At 43.9% G+C, this 21696-nt stretch overlaps 1 protein-coding gene across 2 annotated transcripts in view; it reads left to right on the top strand.

The window, feature by feature from the left end:
• The window catches only part of TAB2 (TGF-beta activated kinase 1 (MAP3K7) binding protein 2), a 176596-nt gene that overhangs the window by 128642 nt on the left and 26258 nt on the right, over window positions 1-21696 (top strand). For both annotated transcript variants that reach the window (XM_082249805.1, XM_082249804.1), the window contains exon 5: window positions 7106-7266. In XM_082249805.1, the coding sequence (XP_082105931.1) occupies window positions 7106-7266 (161 nt within the window). The remainder of the gene's footprint in view (window positions 1-7105; window positions 7267-21696) is intronic.

Below are 21696 nucleotides of genomic sequence, written 5' to 3'. Positions count from 1 at the left end.
CACATTAAGAACCTTAAGCGGAAAACTGAAAATAGTGTGTTCCAACACTATGGAAGTCCATAATAGGAACCCAAGAGACCTTCAATTTTGGGGAATAGAACTTAAAGGATCACTCGAACACTAAAATCCCTGCATCTATAGATCTCCACAATCTAACACTAACCTGCCTAGCCCTGTAAAGAAGAAATCGATATTCCTACCTTTTTTGACGCCGATCCCACGCTGAGCTGTCAGCCGCGGCGTTGCTGTGAGGGAAGGTGCTGAGGACACAGCCGAAAACAGAAGCCCCATAGTAAGTCTATGGGTGATGTCACTTCCCATTCATTTCACAGCCGTTGTCGGCTGTGTCCTCTGCAGAGCTTCAGCCGCTAGAGATTGTCGGATCGGATCGGCTTCAAAAAAGGTATGTATACTAATTTCTTCTTTACAGGGCTAGATAGGTTCGTGTTAGATAGTGGAGATCTATAGATGCAGCGATTTTTAGTTTTAGGGTGGACTATATAGTTCCTATAACTACTGATCCATTAGTGTGCATATAGGGGTGCTCTGGACCCTGAATTGTACCAACCAGGAGTATACCCAATGATTCCATGCCTTCTAGATTAAGCTAGAAAGTTGATGGCAAGATACTGGATGGCCCCCACCATCCCAACAGTTAAACGTGGGATAGAATACATTAATTCTTTACTACTGAGAGAGTAGATTTTCTACCATATGCCATATGTAAGTTGGTTTGGCAGGGGTGGGTAGACTTCCAAGATTAGCACCCCCGCAGCTAGTAATAGATAGGCTACAGCAGCTGTAATTGATGACATGGTCTTTCCATGGTTTTTGATATGCCCACCTCCTAGACACTGTTTAGTTATTTACTGTTCAGATTAATTATGTCCTGTATCTTTTAAATTTATGCACAGATTATCTGTTGTTTTTACTCTCTAGTCCAGAGGATTCATCTGGAGTTTTAGTAACCAATTCAATTTTATTGCCATATTAGATATGATTCTCTCTATTCCCTTGTATCTGTGCATGATTGTTTATCCTGTACAAGGCGATATACAGTATCTTACAAAAGTGAGCACACCCCTCACATTTTTGTAAATATTTTATTATATCTTTTCATGTGACAACACTGAAGAAATGACACTTTGCTACAATGTAAAGTAGTGAGTGTACAGCGTGTATAACCATGTAAATTTGCTGCCCCCTCAAAATAAATCCACACACAGGCATTAATGTCTAAACCGCTGGCAACAAAAGTGAGTACACCCCTTAGTGAAAATGTCCAAATTGGGCCCAACTAGCCATTTTCCCTCCCCAGTGTCATGTACTCGTTAGTCTTACAAGGTCTCAGGTGTGAATGGGGAGCAGGTGTGTTAAATTTGGTGTTAATCCCTCTCACTCATACTGGTCACTGGAAGTTCATCATGGAACCTCATGGCAAAGCACTCCCTGAGGATCTGAAAAAAGAATTGTTGCTCTACATCAGGCATGTCCAACCTGTGGCCCGGGGACCGCATGCGGCCCGGAACCACAGGCAATGCGGCCCACTGCCCCCTGACATTTTTTTTTTTTTGCTGGGTAGAAATTAAGTTGAGTTGGGGGCACGGCCACAGCAGCTTCCAACTAACTGTAGGCAGTGGGCGAGCGTGGCCGGATAACAAACAGAGCGGGTATCTCCTGCTTACCCGGTGGCTGCGGTCATATGAAGCCCCGCCTCCTGGACCGGCTCCTATGATAGACAGCACATTGGTGACTCCTATCATAGGAGCTGGTCCAGGAAGCAAGACTTCGTATGACAGCAGTCGCTGGGTAAGCGGGAGTTTCCAGCTCTGTGTAATTCTGCGGCTCTCCTCTCTTCTTTGCAGACTGCATTGGATGGGCACGCACTGATGAGGCTGCATTGGATAGGCATGCAGTGATGAGGCTGCATTGGATGGGCTTGCACTGGTGAGGCTGCACTGGATGGGCACTGATCAGGCTGCATTGGATGGGCACGCACTGGTGAAGCTGCATTGGATGGGCACTGTTTAGGCTGCATTGGATGGGCACGCACTGGTGAAGCTGCATTGGATGGACACTGTTTAGGCTACATTGGATGGGCACGCACTGGTGAAGCTGCATTGGAAGGGCACTGTTTCTGCTGCATTGGATGGGCACGCACTAGGCTGCAAGTGCCGTGCGATCTCCCTGCTGCTGCGGGAGACTTCGGATGTCTGCAGTCAGTGACAGAGCCGCTGCTTCCTGTATAGTTCCGGCTCTGTCACAGGCGGAGTGATATGAAATTATTAATGATTTGTACAGGCTGTTTGTGCCTAGGTACTGAATCATTCTGTTCATAAGAGTTTTAAACGTGCACCGCTACCATTCCTGAGTCTTTGACCCTACTGGGAATGTGAGCCAAATCGTGTTGTCCTTTTTTTTTTTTTTTTTTTTCATTTCTGATTCAGGTTCAGAACAATTGGGAGAGCCTGTTTTAAGGTCACTGTAGTATCCTTCAGTAAAATTGGATATACAAGGGGTGGTTTTAAAACCTTAATGATGCCCGTATAGACCATTTGCCATTCAGGCAAGAGAGTTCAATCTTTGTTTTATCAGACCAGAGCATTTTGTTTCCCATGGTCTGAGAGTCCTTCAGGTGCTTTTTGGCAAACTCCAGGCGGCTGTCATATGCCTTTATACTGAGAAGTGGCTTCCATCTGGCCATTTTTCTGTACACTTCCCCAGATCTGTGCCTTGATACAATCCTGTCCCGGAGGTCTACAGATAATTCCTTGGACTTCATGGCTTGGTTTGTTCCCTGACATGCACTGGTAACTGTGGGACCTTGTATAGACAGATGTGTGCATTCTCAAATCAAGTAAATGCTTATGTACATGTAAGCTATTTTTTTTTTTTTAACAAACTTTTTTCACGTTGTCATTATGGGGTATTGGTAGAATTTTAAAGGAAATAATGCATTTAATCCAAGTGAAGCGCTGTGAATACTTTTCAGATGCACTGTACAGCTCCTGACATATGACGTGCTGATGGCAGTAAATAAAATTAAAGCCACCTTGTCGTGACACAAAAAAATGGCCCAGGACACTGGTACAGTTTTGGATGCACCTGTCCACAGCCAACTAGAACTTTTTCCTACGGAAAAACGTATGTAAATAGATGATCTTTTATTTACATCTGTTTTCATCCACTTCCATCAACATTCGTTTTTTTTTTTTTTTTTTTTTTTTGAATGGATCAAAACCCTATTTTTCATCCGTTTAAAAAAACGGGATAACAAACGGATGAAAACTGGATGACAAAGGATAAACAACGGATGTTGACTGAAACTGATGACCAAATGTGACCGAACTGATGAAATGAACGGTGAAAGGAGCCTTAACGCTATCGTATGATTACCTTAAGTAATGCACTCCTCCAAATTTCCAGCATAGTTCTTCTCCATTCACATGCACAGGGTTCTTTGCTGGTCAACTTAACTAGCATTCCAGAAGCACCCTGAGAGGCTACCTTTTGAGGGTGAATACTTCTTTGGTCTCTCCTTGCACAAGTACATAAAGGAGATTACGGGAATATGAGTACTCTTCTTTCCCAGAATAAAAAGGTTCACATTTCTACCAGTAGGTCTTTCATTCCTGATGTTGTGTAAAGTTTTAGTTCCTCAGTCTTCCAACATCAATTTGACAAAAACATTATTTCATAAGATGGCCTGGCTCTACAAGCTAGCCACATCTGGTGCGAAGGACTCTTCCTAATGATAATCTACCCCTACTTTTCGGAGGGTCTTCTGTTGGCCTTTGCGGCATCTGCTCCCAAAACTATGCTCCGTTTCCTGTCTTGAAGGATGGCCTTCCTAAATGTTGCTTGAGCTATTCTCTTCACAGCTGCTATCTGGGTCAGTTTATCCCCAGCAATAGTACCAGAGGCTATACTTGGACCACTTTGGACTAGAAGATCGAGGGGCTAGCCTGAAATATGACCTTCTGGCACTGGACTTTGCTTTGTGGCGCTTTTCAGACCTTTGCATACTATTAGTTCGAGAGAGCTGTTAGGGTATAGAGCCATGGCACAATCTGCTATGGCTCAGTCTCCGAAGACTTGTGTAGTAAGGAGGCCTTTGAATTGCTCATCTCTCTCATCCAGTGACCATTTGGCACTGGCCTTTGCACACCGTCCTTTTACTTGAAGATCGCTTTTCGGGTCAAAGGCTGTGGCAGTTTCTTGTGACCCCTGTCTCACTTTGGTTCTCTTAGTAAGGCCGGTTGGTCTGAAGCTTTGAGGCCACCTTGTACTTGGTACCATTGAGCAACATCCTAGCATGGTAGCAGTTAAAATGATCCTCCCTTAGGTGGATGCAGCATCTATCCAATGCTGCATCTGTCCCCTGCTGCCTTTGCACTGAGAACTGAGCGACCAAACACTGCCCATCGATCAGCTCTTCCCTCTGCTCTGGGCATAGAGCAGTGACGGTTGGTCACCGCCTCTCTGCTCTGCTTCGCTCCTGCAGCGCTCACTGGAGTGGAGGGAGTGGCTGTCTCAGGCTCCCAGCAGAGCAGCTGAGAGACTGCGCCAGCTGCCGATCCAGACATCTGGGTGAATCCGAGCTTTAGCCTGCTGTGCTGTTGACTGAAAATGGGATTGAGTGAGGATGTCATCTGTTAGGTGAAGTGCTGTGTGTGTTTCATGTTTTCTTGCCAGCTGTTCAGCCTATAGGAAGCATCATACCACTGCTATTTCTGCTCCCAAAGCACCAAGTGGATATTTGATTCTGTTCCTCTCCCGCTCCCTCCAGCTACTGGGTAACCTCTGGCCACCTAAAACTGATCAGCAACAGGTTTGTGATTGTTTGAGGCCTCGGCTATTAGACCTAGTTGCTGACATTCAGCAGAACAGGTTTTCAAAGTCGCACAGAGAATAATCCTGCTGCTACAAGTGTTCTCAACCCATATTTCCCTTATAGCTCGGGGGGCATTTTGCCAATATTCCCAGATGGAACACTTGTAATCTGGAACCTCGGACCCCCCCTATCTTTAGAAGGTCTTCATTCAGGAAGTCTATTTCAGCTCTGTTGGCAGTGCCAGGGCCTCCCCCAAATCCACTTGGGACTTCATTTGAGGTATAAATCATAATCGAATCCATCAGAAAATAAATGGAAAACCTCCATATACATAAGCCTGTAACCACAGTTGATCCAGAGGAAGGCAAAGTAAACAATAAAACATGGTCCGGTTTTCTCCAGCAGAGGAAAAAAGCCTCTAATGACCTGAAAATCAACAACCCTACACCAGGTTTACTTTATGGATCTCTTACGTATTTATACATGGTGATCATACCCCCCCCCCCCCCCCTTTAATCACCCCCTCTAAAGACCCAAAACATTCAGTTTAGCTAATAGCTTTCTTTATAGCCGAGCTCCTCCTTATCAGTTTGTTTGCCCTCTGCATTTTTTTTCCAGTTCCCCAACACTTTTTTTTTTTTAACTGATGTCCAAAACTGAATTGCATATTTCAGATGAAGTCTTATTAATGATTTGTACAGGCTGTTTGTGCCTAGGTACTGAATCATTCTGTTCATAAGTGTTTTAAACGTGCACTGCTACCATTCCTGACAGTCTTTGGCCCTACTGGGAATGTGAGCCAATTCGTGTCGTCCTTTTTTTATTTTCATTTCTGATTCAGGTTCATAACAATTGGGAGAGGCTGTTTTAAGGTCACTGTAGTATCCTTCAGTAAAATTGGATATACAAGGGGTGGTTTTAAAACCTTAATGATGCTGTATGCATCACCCTGCATTTAGAGGAACAGCCTGCCCGTATAGACCGTGTGCCTTTTCAGATCTTCTGCAGATGCAAAGACCTTTTTCACTACATTGTGTGAGTCTTGCTCTATGCAGACTGGAAAGGCCCTGACAGGTCCTGGACACCACCTGAGACTGTGCCAGAGCATTTACCTTTGAGAAGGCCTTAACTATTGTGTGACCATTGCTCAGTGTATATGCTCTTGTGATCCACGTTAACAAGATTACCACTAGAAGTGTCGAAGGTATACTTTCTTACAGTGACAGTAACTTGTTATCTGTCAAACAATGTTCGAATGGGTTAAACTCATTCAAATCCTTTTACTGCTGGGGTAGGACTCTGCGTTTATGGAGTTGTTGGAACAGATGTCTAGGACCTTGTTCTCCATTGACTCTCTATTACAAGCTACTGAGCTTGTGCCCTGCAATAAATGTCTGTACAAATGTGCTGTAAAACTCTTTTTACATCTGTGTAACGTTGAGGACTTGTCCAAAAAACAATTGATTCATTTTCCATTTTGACCACCTTAGACACTGTCATTCGCAGTGGTCTCAGAGAGCCACAGTATGCTCCTATGCGGCACAAAGGAGATTTGCAGAAAGCAGTGTCCAGTCCTGCCTTTTCTGCAGAAAGCAGCACCCAGTCCCTTTGAAAGCACGTGCAGCTAACCCGCTCAGACCATAAGTCCAGAGGCTGAAGATCTTCTAAATCCTCTGGCAGGCCTAATGCATAAAGCTGCAGCACGTTTGGACATTTGTCAGCTGGATAGTTGTCGACACCTGATAGAATAGGAAGACTGGTTGCAGGCTGTAGCTAGTGAAAGGCTAGAGATCAGGATTAGCTGGATTGGAGAACTTTGGATTTAGCTAGTGGAAGAGGTAAATAAAGCTTACTTAGCTGTAAAGCATTGTCACAGTTGTGACATGGCAGAAACCAGCAGTAAATCTAGTTAGCATACTTGTTTTGAGGCTGGCAGCTAGTAAAATGCTGAACACATTTCAGGGGAAGAGAATGCAAGGAGTGCTTCCCTTCACATAAGGGAGACTAGCGTATAGAGGCAAAGACAAGTTTCATGTAAATGTTACACTGATCCGTTGCATTATGCAGTATTGGTGTTTTTTTGCAAAAAATAAATAAATTAGTTAACATTTTGCTGGGGTGGTGAAACTACTTCCAGTCTATATATTTTAATGTGAAAGGGAACTTATCCTTTTAGGGTAAATTAAAGATGACTTATTTGAATGTTGAAGTAATGAGAATACTGCTGATTTTAAGATGGGTAACAGTCCAGTCTCCTTTTTCCTTTTTCAGCTCTACTGGTACATCAGAAGGCAAGAATGGAGCGACTTCATCGAGAACTTGAAGTGCAAAAGAAAAAGCTGGATAAACTTAAAACTGAGGTCAATGAAATGGAAAATAATCTTACACGGAGACGCCTTAATAGGTCGAATTCCCTTTCCCAAATTCCATCAGTAAGTTTTTCCGGTCATTGGAATACTTTGTGATCCACAGAGACTTTTATTTACACTCTTTGTGGAATAGTAGTCACTGAAATGTTCCATGAAAAGGGATGGTCTAGTAGCCATTTGCCACTCTAAAGCTGCCTATATTGGGCATCTGAAAAGATCCTGATAATTGCCTTTTTCCACAGATGCATGTCCATTGTTCAGTGTAACGGATCAGGGCACCCCTGACCGGGTACCTCCGTTGACAGATGCTCCTAGTGCTTTCCGAGGGCTCCAAGCACTCCACCAGACACCGTAACCACTTCAGATCCCACGAACCGCCGCAGCTTGGTTAGGGTCTCGCAATCTCCTACCCACCCTGGACCTACGACAAGGCTCCAGGTTCCTGTGGGAGAACCTCTTTCCCCAGAGAGTGCAGCAGAACAAGCTCTACACAAGCTCTTACAAGAGCTCAGTGATTCTCTAAGGGAGTATGGAGGACCATAGCAATCCCTTGCAGCATATCCCCCAATAAGAGACAGAACTCTAGATTGAGGTTGAATGAACTCAGCACAACTTTATTGAACACAAATTTATATACAGTTTTCACCCACAAAGTTACCACCCAGATGGACCTTGTTGAAGACTGAACATAATATTCACCATCCAATAAGAACAGAGTTTTACACTCTCATACAGTCTACAAAATATACAATGTGGGACAATCCCCCGTCCCCCTTAGCATCTAATCAACATTCCTATAAGTTTCTCTTAAAGCAGACAGACAGGTGGGCTCATTAGCACAGTTAACAATAGGTGAATGGAAAAGGTGTCTCAGACCCTATTTTAGACAAAAGCACTTCAATGATTAGCAGCCATGCTGTCTCTACCAGTTCCTGGATGCCCATATTAGGAGTGGACTTCCTGTACCTTACAGTTTACATGAATAAAGGTTTCTCTAGCGCTCATTGACAGACGTAGTCCTCGGTGATACACCACCTTCGGGTTATGTTGCCTCCACAGGAGCAGGACTAGACAGGAAATTAAAAAGCTCTGGCCGCACCCTAGGGGCAGTCCCAGAGGGTATATCCTCTCTCTCTCTGCCTCAGCAAATCAGTTATTTTCTGTCTAGTTAGGAGTAAGGACCTAGATACCTTGCTGGGATCTTAGATCCTGGCAAGATTTTTTTCTTAAAGGATTTTTTAGACAGCTTTTTTTCTCCAGTGTTCCTGTGAGATCTTCAAGCAAGAAAGCTGAACTGGGCGACGGGCTGGATGTTGAGATCCGGTGGTCACCCCAGTTCAGCCTACGAGCGCGTGCAGGCCATAGCTCCGCGCTGGGTCGGCCGCGACAAAGTCCCATTAAAGGACTGACCCCGCGAGTTAAACGTCTCGCTGAAACGCCAAAGACCATGAGTCACGGCGTCCATATCGGTCGACAGCCCTCCCGCCCCGGTGGAGAGGGGTACTGTCAGGAGTTGGTGCCCGCCTGGTTCCGGTATGGTGAGTAGTATGTTCCCCCTTTTCCCCTGACGGGTCTTGTGGTGAACGCGGGCCCCTCTCTGTATGGTAAGATAGAGTCCCTCTCTATCCTATAAATGACACAGATCCTCCTACTTTGAGTGTGATTTTATGTGCAAAAAGCCAGGAGGCTTGGTTTGGGAGCTAACAATCTAATTGTATACATGTTAAAAAGATTATAATCTGTGGCATTCTGGGAATCTTACGGTGATAAGAATAAGCTACCTACCAGTCAGAAGCCACAGACATGTAGACTGCCTTCCTAATCAGATCTCCAGCTATTAGCAGGCCTCCCGAATGGCCATGCGGTCCGCCAGGGCCGGTACCGCCAACCACGCCAAATCCCCATGCAGAGAGAGTGTTGTGTGCCCTGCAGCACACCGCTATTCAGTACAGGCCGCCGCCATTTTTTTTGCTGGATCGCACGAGCCGCCATTTTGGCGTAGCCTCGTGTCTCCAGCATGGGGGCGGCCATGTTTGAGGTGATCCAAACACCTCGTGGAGCTAGGGGAGGCGCCGGAAGGCGTGCAGAGGGGCGGAGCCGCCTCCTTTCTTCCTGGGCAGCCAGCCAAAAGACTTCCTGTTTGTCAAGACAGCGCTGTAACCTGTTGCAGTTAAACTCTGAGCATCAAGTGGTGAGCCTGGGGGTCTATCTCTCTCTCGATCGATAGGGATCCCTAGCAGGTAACACTAAGGGGCTTTTTGTGGCGCTGGGGGTCTGAAAAAAAAAAAAAAAAAGTTTTTTATTTTTGAATTATATTATCCAGGAAGTGACTGGAATTATCATGGACCCTGCCACACATATTCCCCCACCTGTTTCCCTCGAGGGGGCCACGGGACCCGCCGGTGCACAGAGTGTAGAGTCATTTACAGCAATTTTGGAGTCTATGGTGGCTCGGGTGGAGGCGGCCTGTCAGGGACGGGGATCAAGGAAGCGACCCCCGCCTACCCCTATACTATCTGACACCTCTGACTCTGATTCAGAGATGGTCACTGCAGTTGCAGGTTCCTCTGCAAAGGCTGTTATCCCAGGTAAAGCCCCCTCAGACAGTGAGGAGGACGCTTCTTCTGCTATAATTCAGGAAGAAGCATTGGTGGACGCACTAGTTGTGGCAGTGCAGGAAACCTTAAAACTTGAGGCTTTACCGGCAGAGGCAACTGAAACAGAGATTCCTTTTGGTACTAATAAGCCCATCAAAACGGTGAAGGTTTTTCCTGTACCCAAATGTTTCGGTAATCAGATTAAAGGAGAATGGGAGCATTCTAAACGTACCTTTACTATTTCCAAGCGTATTGCTAGACGCTATCCGTTTGAGGAATCCATCATTAAGAAATGGACGGTACCACCAGTAGTGGATCCACCTATTTCCAGGCTGAATAAAGCCACGGTTATCCCAGTGGAGGACACTTCGTCCTTTAAGGATCCGGTGGATCGAAAGATGGAAGCAGAGTCCCGCACCATCTTCTCTCTGATAGGGTCAGCATTTAGACCAGTAATTGTTATTGGTCTAGTTTCCCAGACACTTACGGAATGGGCGAAAATGGTACGCCAAGACCTTAGGGGAAAAGATATTCCCCAGGAGACATCTGATTTGATGTAACAGATTATACAAGGGCTACAGTTTATCTGTGACGCAGCCTTGGACACTACTCCCTTATTAGGGCATGCATCTATGTCAGCGGTGATCCTCAGACGTGTGCTGTGGTTAAAATGCTGGTCAGCTGACCTAGGTTCCAAAAAGACCTTGACAAATCTCCCTTTTCAGGGGAATCGTCTATTTGGGGCCAACCTAGATGAAATCATCAAGGATGCCACTGGGGGCAAGAGCACTTTTTTTGCCACAGGCTGCTAAAGCTAAGGGACCTCGCAACAAGCGAGGACCTTTCTTTACCGCCCATAAAGGGCGCCCGGCTGGTACTAGCGGGAAAGGCAAGACTCCTCCAGGAGGGTTCAAGAAGGGCTGGTCGGACAAGCAGAGGACCAACCCAGCCAAACCCGAAGCAAAGGAGTACACAGCCTGAAGGTGCGCCCCCACCCGGTTTCAGGGTGGGGGGACGTTTTCACCGGTATTCAGGACATTTGATCGAGCTTCAACCACTACTACCGGTGCGATTCTTCCCTTCCAACATTTAAGTACTACAGGAAGCGGTAGTTACCGTTCCCTGAATAGATCTTTTCCTTTACCTTTTCCTAAGATTAGTCCCTATACCTCACAGGAATCGGATCTGGTTGACCAGATAGGCCAAGTAGCCTCTAGTCGGGTGACTTCGGTCCCTGAGGTTCAACCAGAAAAGATCACCCTTCCTGATAACAATCAGGTATCTGATAAATGTGTGGGAACAGAAAACGACCAGACTTTCTCGGATGGTCGGGGCCAGATACCTCTAGGGACGCCTGGTTCAGATTCTATCAGCGCCAGTGGTCCTAGAAATTCTAGGCTGGCCTCCTCAAGCCGGCCTGGCCGACTTGGACATGCTAGTCGCAGACGTTCCGTGGGAACTTCGTCTCAGGGAGTGTCTGTGGTCTCAAGGACCAATTTACCATCATGCTTTACAGTCGCTGGGTTTAATGGCCTGGCCATTGAGACCCAAGTACTGAAGGACAGAGGTTTGTCTACTTCAGTCATTCCTACCCTTATTAAAGCAAGGAAAGCGACTTCCAGCAAGGTCTATTATCACACATGGAAGACTTATATTGCGTGGTGCGAATCTTTAGGATTTCCTCCACGTACCTATTCGGTGACTCGAATATTGGCCTTTTTGCAACAAGGGGTTGAGCAGAAGCTAGCCTTGAGCACCATCAAGGGTCAAGTTTCAGCATTAGCAATCTTCTTTCAGAAACCTTTAGCTACCAAGTCCTTGGTGCGGAATTTCATCCAGGGGGTGCGGCACCTGGCTCCTCCAGTCCGCGCGCCCTTACCGCCCTGGGATCTTAATTTGGTTTTGTCGGTTCTACAGAAACCTCCCTTTGAAAACATCAGGGAGATTCCCTTGCTTACTTTATCCCAGAAGGTGGCCTTCTTGGTGGCTATCACTTCTGCTCGCAGGGTGTCAGAACTGGCTGCATTATCATGCCAGTCCCCATACCTAGTGATTCATAGGGATAAGGTAGTACTTCATCCTAAGCCATCTTTTCTTCCTAAGGTGGTTTCAGATTTTCATCTGAATGAAGATATTGTACTACCTTCCTTGTGTCCTCAGCCCAAGCATCATCGGGAACATGCGTTGCATTCCTTAGATGTGGTTCGGGCAATCAGGGTATACCTGAAAGCTACGGAATCATTCCGTAAGACGGATTTACTTTTTGTGATCACGGATGGCCCCAGAAAGGGTTTGCCTGCATCTGCCGCGACCATTGCCAAATGGATTAGACAAACGGTGGTACAGGCTTATTCTATTAAGGGTCAGAGTCCTCCGTTCCCTGTTGGGGCGCACTCCACTCGAGCGCTCAGTACTTCCTGGGCCTTTCGCCATCAGGCGTCAGTGGTCCAGGTATGTAAGGCGGCCACCTGGTCGTCGGTACATACCTTTACAAAATTCTATAAAATTGATGTGACGGCATCGGCGGATGCCTCATTTGGCCGCAAGGTTTTGCAGGCCGCAATTTGAGGAGACCGGTGGTCTACCTCGAGGGTTTTTTTCTGTTTGAAAAAAAAAAAAAAAAAAATTTTCTCTTTTTTGTTGAGTCTCATCATTAAGGATGAGCATTGTAAACTTCTAGTTGGCACCGGTTGGGCCTTCTAGATTGGGATTTGATTTCCATTTTCCCACCCCTCATTTGTGATACTGCTCTGGGACGTCCCGAAGGTGGTGTATCACCGAGGACTACGTCTGTCAATGAGCGCTAGAGAAAAATGGATTTTTGTAAAATCTTACCGTAAAATCCTTTTCTCTTAGCTCATTGACAGACGTAGTCCCCGCCCCTCTGTTTTTGAGTTGGGTTGGGTTAAAATCTCTAAAGACTGCTTTTTCACATAACTGATTTGCTGAGGCAGAGAGAGAGAGGATATACCCTCTGGGACTGCCCCTAGGGTGTGGCCAGAGCTTTTTAATTTCCTGTCTATTCCTGCTCCTGTGGAGGCAACATAACCCGAAGGTGGTGTATCACCGAGGACTACGTCTGTCAATGAGCTAAGAGAAAAGGATTTTACGGTAAGATTTTACAAAAATCCATTTTTAGCCTCTAGGATAGAGGCAAGACTCCATTAGCCCCATGACTTATCCGTCTTTAAATTCCAGTGACGGGGAATACTGTCACATTCAGTATATGTAACATGATTTAAGGTTTAATTCATGTGGGCTGTGTAGTGCATCCTGAGCTCTACTAATAGACAATTGTGTTACCATCCTTTTTCCCCTCTGTGTGGTCATCTCATTAAGGCCTTTTATCTACCACTGCTGAATTATTCTGTAGGCCCAATGTCACTAGAAGTCTGAGAGTTGCTGGTCAGTCAACTGTCTAACCTCACAAAGTCTCTCATCTTAGTGTACAGTTAGTGAGGTCAGGCAGCTAACCGGTAACAAATGTCAGACCTAAAGGAATTGTAAAGGCAGAAGGTTTTTATCTTAATCCATTCTATGCATTAGGATAAAAAAGGTTTTCTGTGCAGCAACCCCCCCCCCCCCCCCCTAATACTTACCAAGCCCATCTTTATCCTGCGATGTTGCAGGAGTTTCTCAGCTCCCTGGGACTCCCCTTCTCATTTGTTAAGAAAGCAACGCGGCGCGATTGGCTCCCACTGCGGTCAATCAGTCAGTCAGCCAATCAAGAAGGAAAGTGGTCGGGGCCGGGTCGCGTATCCGGGTCTAAATGAAAACAGGGAGCTATGACTCAGTTCGGATGCCCCCATAGCAAGCTGCTTACTTTGGTGGCACTCAACAGGAGTGAGGGGCCAGAAGAGCAAAAGAGGAGGATTCCGGGCCACTCTGTGCAAAACCACTGCACAGGGCAGGTAAGTCTGTTATAAAAAAAAGAGAGACTACAATCAATTTAAGGTCTTGACACTTCATACAAAGTGTGTGAATCTTTATTTAGTGGAGCTGAATCCAAGAACTTTTGGGTTCTTCTTGGATGAAGTGAATTTGTTAGAGTGAGCAAGGCTGCTTCAACTAAATTAAATTGCCACAAAGGGGTGCTTTGGGTCAAACACACAAGGGGACGATTGTGCCCAACACCATTTAAGTCCAGAATAGAATTTTCCCTTTGATTACATTAACCAATGTATTTTGGAGGCTTCTATATGCTCCCTTTATTTATAACACCCAAATCGTTTTTTCTTCTCTGTGGGATTCAATTTAAAATTACATGAGGCACTCTTCTTAAAAGCCTAACTTCAGACACAAAAAGTTTTATTCAGATTCATAGATATAAATCTATTTTGTTTGCACCAAATGCCTTTGCAAACCAAGAAGACTACCTTTGTAAAAGTAGTAGTGATGTAATTTCTGTGCTATACGTAGCCTGTACAGAGAGCAGAGCTGTGGGATTGGAGCCAGCAGGCCCACAGACTACAGGAGGTGGGAGTATACAAGACCAGTCACTCTGTATAATTGAGAGTGGTTTCATGCTGGATTACTGCACACATTTAAAAAAAAAAAAAAAAAACAGACAAATCACACCAATATTTAAAGTGGTTGTAAAGTCAGAAGGGTTTTTTTTTTTTGTTTTTTTTTTTTTTGTTTTTTTTTTTTTTACACCTTCAATTTCCAACAACACCAATATTCATTATATATCACCTTTCAGGTTACGAAAAAAAAAATTCCAAATTTCCCTTCCCCCTTTTTGTGTCTTAACCTCCTACCTCTTCTTCCTCCCACCTTCTTGCTCTTTTTCCTTTCTTTTTTTTTTTTTTACTTCACTAAGATCTCTGCATATTTCCTCGTGTTTTTTTTTCTTTTACCCATTTTTCCCATATATTGGTAAATTTCTCTAGTTGGCCGTCCTCTCTGCTACTCAGAGATTCCATTTTATATATATATATATATATATATATATATATATATATATATATATATATATATATATATATATATGTGTATGTGTGTGTGTGTGTGTGTGTGTGTATATATATATATATATATATATATATATATATATATATATATATATATATATATTTTAAACTATTCTCTTGTAGTTGGTTTTCCAGGGTCTAGTCACTTTTTTGGTATTACTTCCTTCCCTGTATTAATTAGGTATGGCACAGCTGAACTCTTATATTGCTGTTTTGTAATGTTTATATTGTGGAATAGGCACGTCCATGGATCATCTGGTGTCTCCATTCCTGTAATCTCCTTTTTTAAAGGATAGTACCTCCTGCCAGTATTCTCTTATTTTCGGGCATTCCTACCAAATGTGCCCTTCTGATTACATCCTCTCCAGCATAAATGAGAATTCCCTTGCTGATGTTTTGTGTCTTATCGGATGTAATGTGGGAGGGTTAAGAATATGCATGCATCATACATACTAGGGGGAGTAGAACTGGGGGAATCCATAGCGGAGAAGGATCTGGGTGTTTTGGTAGATCATAAGCTTAATAACAGCATGCAATGCCAAGCTGTGGTTTCCAAAACAAGCAAAGTCCTTTCTTGTATTAACAGAGGCATGGACTCCAGAGAAAGAGAGATCATTTTGCCCCTGTACAAATCATTAGTAAGACCTCATCTGGAATATGCAGTTCAATTTTGGGCACCATTTCTCAAAAAAAGGATACCGGGGTGCAGAGAAGGGCAATCAAACTGATAAGAGGCACGGAGGAGCTCAGCTATGAGGAAAGATTGGAGGAACTGATTTTATTCTTTCTTGAGAAAAGGAGATTAAGGGGGGATATGATCAACATGTATAAATACATAAGGGGGTCCATATAGTGAACTTGATGTTGAGTTATTTACTTTAAGGTCCTCACAGAGGACAAGGGGGCACTCTTTACGCCTGGAGGAAAGGATATTTTGTCTCACGGAGAGGTTTCTTCACAGGAAGAGCTGTAAAAACGTGGAATAGACTCCCTCCAGTGATGGTTCTGGCTAGCTCACTATATTGCTTTAAAAAAGGCCTGGGTTCTTTCCTAGGTGTAACTAATATAACTGGGTACTAATATTTATAGGTAAAGTTGATCCAGGGAATATCCGATTGCCTCTTGGGGGATCAGGAAGATATTTTTTTCCCCGGCTGTAGCAAGTTGGATCATGCTTTGCTGGGGTTTTTCGCCTTCGGCTGGATCAACTGCGGGTAAAGGATTGTGTGTATGGGATTGTATGATTGTGTTTTCTTTACTTTTTTTGTATTTTTGGATAAGCCAGACTTGTCTTTTTTCAACCTTACTATAAATGTAACTATATGTTGTATACCATCTCGCCAGGCATTTAATATTCATCTCTTTCGTATTTATTTCTGCCACATATCCATGTACAGCCCTCACCACTTTGCTTACTTGCTGTTCATTCAATCATGTCCCAAATTCTTTTTCCCATTTACTGATGAATGGAGGTACTTCCGGCCCTTCCAACCTCTCAAGTATCTTATAGATCTGTGCAGTTTACCTCTATTTTTCGAGGTACAAAGCTGTTCTATTACATTTAGGTTTTCTTCTGTTGTAATTGGTTGTGGTAATTTGGTAATTTTAGAGTAGATATAGAGGCACAACAGAGTTTAATAATAAAAAGAGAACTGAAGGATATAATGGAGCAAGAAACCAGAAGGGTATTTAATAGAATTGCGAAAGAAAGATATCAATTAGCCCGAAAAAACATCTAGCAAGAATATTAAAAAATAAAAAATCATTTACCATTTTTTTGTTTAAGGGGAGATGGTTAACTCGACATCAGAAATTTCTAAGGCTTTCCGAACCTATTATGGCGCACTCTACTCTGTAAGACAAAATAGGTTGTAGAAAGTAGAAGAAGAAAGGAAACCGAAAATGCAGGAATACTTAAGAGGCAAACTTACCCAAAATACCAGCAGATAAGGTGCAGGCCTTGGAGAACCCAATAACGCAAGAGTAGATTAGAATGGCTATAAAAATGACAGCAACAGGGATGAGTCCAGGACCAGATGGTTTCACAATTAGATACTATAAAAAATTTAAAGATTTATTGGTCCCAAAAATGTGCATATATGTAAACAATCTAGGAGAAGGGGGTGAGATGAGGAGGGAATCCTTAAAAGCACAGCTTACAGTAATAACCAATAAAGGGAAGGATACTACCTTGTGCTCCAGTTATAGACCAATTGAATATTAAAACAAAACTATACGCAAAAATATTAGTGATGAGACTAAAAGAGTTAATGCCTGAATGGATACATAGAGATCAAACAGGGTTTATCCCAGGGAGGGAAGGTAAAAAAAATGGGATAAGAACAGTACTCCTGCTGCTAAAAGATAGAGACCCCCAACTCTCAATAGATGCTAAAAAAGAGTTTGACAGGGTAGACTGGGGTTTTGTGATGGAAACTGAAAAACCTAGGAATGGGGGCCCTAAGATGATCCGATGGATTGAAAATCTATATAAACATCCTACAGTATCAGTAAAAGTTAATGGGAGCCTTTCAATTTCTTTTAAAATGTTATGGTAAATGGAACAAGACGAGGGTGCCCATTGTCACTCCTATTTGTGCTATCGTTGGTTCCATTTTTGGAGACCATTCGAAATAGCACAGATGTGAGAGGGGTGAAGATAGGAGATAAGGAGCACAAAGTCGCAGCTTATGCAGACGATTTACTATTTTACATCTCTCCAACCCCAGAACAACACTTCCAAATTTGATAAAGGAACTTAAAAAATATGGAAATTTATCAAATTTTAAAATCCAGTGAAGTCAGAAATTTTAAATATAAATTTGAAAAAGGAAGAATCGGCCTTACAAAAGGAATTTCAATTTGCATGGGTGGAAAAAGATCTAAAATATCTTGGAAAAAAATGAACTGCCAGACTTGAAAACCCATACTAGGCCAATTAAATTTCTTTACTTGACAAGATCAAAATGGAAATTAAAAAAAATTACAAGACCAATATCGTGGATGGATTGAATAAATACATTAAAAATGGTTATACTTCCAAAAATTCTTTATAAATTTCAAATGCTACCAATAGACGTACCCCAAACATATTTTAAAACACTAAAAACGTTGATCCCAAGATAGATATTGCAAAACAAAAAAACAAGAATCCAGTTCTCACTAATGAGCAAAGAGATAGCACTAGGGGGTTTAGCGGCACCAAATATAAAAAGGTACCATAATGCAACAATATTAGCACGTATGGTAGAATGGACTACACGAAAAGCGATAAAAGTTGGGTAAAGATGGGAAACACATTAGGTCAGGCGCAATTGGAGAAGAATATTTGGGTTTCACAAAAATATAGGGTGATAGGGAAAGGCACACGAGTTGACTAGAAAAGTTTTTAAAGTCTTGAACACGATATAGACAAATGAAATGGGAATTGAATTCACCTTTAATTTCGTTTTCAGGGACAAATTTATTTTTACCAGGAAAGAGAATATACTTTGGGAATTGGATTAAAATACACAATTAAAAGATATATAATAAAAAAAATGGGAAAAAATGAACATAACAGGAGAATTGATGATAATAGGTGAATGGGGGTACTTCCTGCTAGGTTTTTTATCTTAATGCATTCTATGCATTAAGACGAAAAGCCTTCTGTGTGCAACAGTCGCCCTCCAGCACCCCCTAGTACTTACCTAAGCCCCATCTTCCTTCAGCAAAGTCTACAAGTTCCTCTACCGTTCGGAAATCTACTCCTGATTGGCTGAGACACAGAAGTGGCACCATTTGGCTCCCGCTGCTGCCAATCAAAGTCAGCCAATTGGGAGAAAGGGGGGGAAGGGCAGAAACGGGGCTCCGTATCTGAACGGACACGGAGCTGTGACTCAGCTTGCGTGCCTCCATAGCAAGCTGTGGGAGCACTCAACAAGAGGGAGGGGCCAGGAGAGCTGAAGAGGAGGGACCCAAGAAGGGGAGAATCTGGGCTGCCCTGTGCAAAACTAACAGCACAGAGGAGGGAAGTATAACATGTTATTTTAGGAGTAAAAAAGACTTTAAAATCACTTTAAGTTTAATGCATATGCTTCTTATATATAGACAATATTGGTTTACCCCAAAATTCAGCTTTAACCACTTCCATACAGGGCAGTTACACTCCCTTCCTGCCCAGACCAATTTTCAGCTTTCAGCGCTCTCACACCTTGGATGATAATTACTCAGTCATGCAACGCTGTACCCAATCAAATTTTTTATAATTTTTTCACACAAATAGCGCTTTCTTTTGGTAGTGTTTAATCACCACTGGGTTTTTTATTTTTTTGCGATATGTGAAAATTTTGAAAAAAAAAAAGAAAAAAATATTTTCTTTTAGTTTGTTATAAAATTTTGCAAATAAGTAATTTTTTTCCCCATAAATTTGTGCCAAAATTTATACTACTACATATCTTTGGTAAAAATAACCCAAATTAGTGGTTATTATTTAGTCTGTGTGAAAGTTAGTCTACAAGCTATGGTGCCAATCCTTGAAAATTGATCACACCTAATCACACCCGATGTACCGACAGCCTATCTCATTTCTTGAGGCCCTGAAATGTCAGGACAGTACAAATACCCCCAAATGACCCCTTTTTGGAAAGTAAACATTCCAGGATATTTAGTAAGATGCATGGTGAGTTTTTTGAAGTTGTAATTTTTTCCCACAATTCTAGGGAAAATGAAGAAATTTTTATTTTTTACACAAAATTGACATAAGTTATTTCTCACACACAGTATATGCATACTTGCAGTTACACCCCAAAATACAATCTGCTACTCCTCCGGAGTATGGCAATACCACATGTGTGAGACCTTTACACAACCTGGCCACATACAGAGGCACAACATTCAAAGAGCACCGTCAGGTGTTCTAGAAGCATAAATTACCGTATTTATGGGCGTATAACACGCGCCTCACATTTAGGAGGGAAATTTTAGGAAAAAAGCTTAAAATTTTAAATAAACAGAATTGAACTCCGAACAATTTTTTTTAATCTAATGCAGTCTTACCTGTGCCGATGAATGCAGCCTCATCAGCGCAGTGTCCATAAATGCGGCCTAGCCAGCGCAAGTGTCCCCAATGCGGCCTAGCCAGCGCAAGTGTCCCCAATGCAGCCTAGCCAGCGCAAGTGTCCCCAATGCAGCCTAGCCAGCGCCATTACATTGCTTTACTTTTTAAAAAAAAGCCGGGTAGCTCTGAGGCAGAGGGGGGCGGGCCGTGCAGAGGAGAAGCGAGTACGAGCCGCCGCTGTCATCTGACTTTCCAGCGCCTATGATAGACGTCACATGTACCGTGTCCCGGCATTGGGCCACTGTGCTGTCTATCAGAGGAGGCGGGACTTCCTATGACAGCAGCTGCTCGTCCTTCCTTCTGCTCCGCCCGGCCCGCCTACCTCCTCTTCCTCTCAGCGCTGCCCGGCTTTTTTTTACTATATCGGCGAATAACACGCACTGGTGCTTTGCCCTCCATTTTTAGGAGGAAAAAGTGCGTGTTATACGCCGATAAATACGGCACACACATAATTTCCTAACGACCTATCACATTTTTGAAGGCCCTGGAGCACCAGGACAATGGAATCACCCTCAAAATTACCCCAATTTCCCATTTTAGAAAGAAAACACCCCAACGTATATTCTGAGGCATAATGAGTCTTTTGAACATGTCATTTTTTTCCACAAGATTTTGGAAAATGTGGAAAGAAAATTAACTTTTCTCTTACGTCCTCCGACAGTCGCCGCCACTTCATATTCATCACTAATGGGTTATTGACCTTTGCTCCGCAGGAGTAGCTAGGCAACAAAATTTATTAATATCAAAGCTTTTAGCATATCCCACCCCTAGGGGGTGGTCCCCTCAGTCAATACCTCCCTGCTTCCTGCATTCCCAACTCAGTTTCTAATGCCTAGCTTAGGAGTAGGCTGGCTGTTCCTGTGCTGGGGCTCTCAGTCTCAGCCTCTATTCTCTTTTTGATTTTTATTTTGAGTCTTTTTCTCTTTCTTTTACTTAGCTGTTAATTTTCAGCATTAGTTAGCTTCTTCGGATGAAGATGATCGTGCGGAGCTGGGTCTCGGACTGGCCACCCTGGATCCCAGGGCTCAGGGCCAGGGGCTTCCCAGCCTGCCATCGAGCGTTCAGTGCAGGTTTCCCTGGCACATTGAACGACCCATCCCTGTTCGCTGCAGGGATGCTATCTGTGAGGTGGCTACCTCACTGGACTCCATTGCGGTTTCGCACCGCAGTTCCACTGCGTCATGGCTGCGACACTCCCTGTCAGTGCAGCGGTTTGGTCGCTGGAGCAGGCTCCCCACGCCATCCGGACTGGTAAGTGTAACTCTATGTGGGTACCTGTCTATTTGGGTGTCAGTCTGGGACTGTGTGACCCTGCATGTCTGTGTGGCTGCTGAGCTCCCTGTCCGATTCCTGTGTGGACTTGCTGCCTGTGTGTGGGCTGCGAGGGGGGGCTCTCCCGCTCTGCTGGGTGAATGCATGAAGCAGTCTGGGTTTAGGCATGCTGTGCGGCGATCGCTGCGGCGACCCGCTATTTTTTTGCGGCAGAATTATGGTGGCCGGTCCTGTGTGGTAAGGCGCAGCGTTTTGGCGCCAAACGCCGCCATTTTGGCGGCGATCGATCAGGCCACATGTCGGCGCCATTTTCTATTTGCCTAAGGAATCCTCAGCCGAGCGGCCATGTTTGTGTAGCCCTACATAGGCTTTATAGGGGCGGTCAGTCATTACATCACTTCCTTTTGCTCTGGGACAGCGATCGGTGGCAGCAGCCTGTGTGATCTCTCCAGGTTTTTACCTTTCCATTTTCCTGTATTCCTTGCCCAGTGTTCTTATCCCTGTGGGGGTCGGTGTATTCAGTGGGTGCGTTGGGCTGCGCTCGCCGCGATCT

Source organism: Pelophylax lessonae (genome assembly GCF_965119305.1).
Source record: "Pelophylax lessonae genome assembly, chromosome: 3".
NCBI lineage: Eukaryota > Metazoa > Chordata > Amphibia > Anura > Ranidae > Pelophylax > Pelophylax lessonae.
This window is presented reverse-complemented; position numbering and strand designations above follow the sequence as displayed.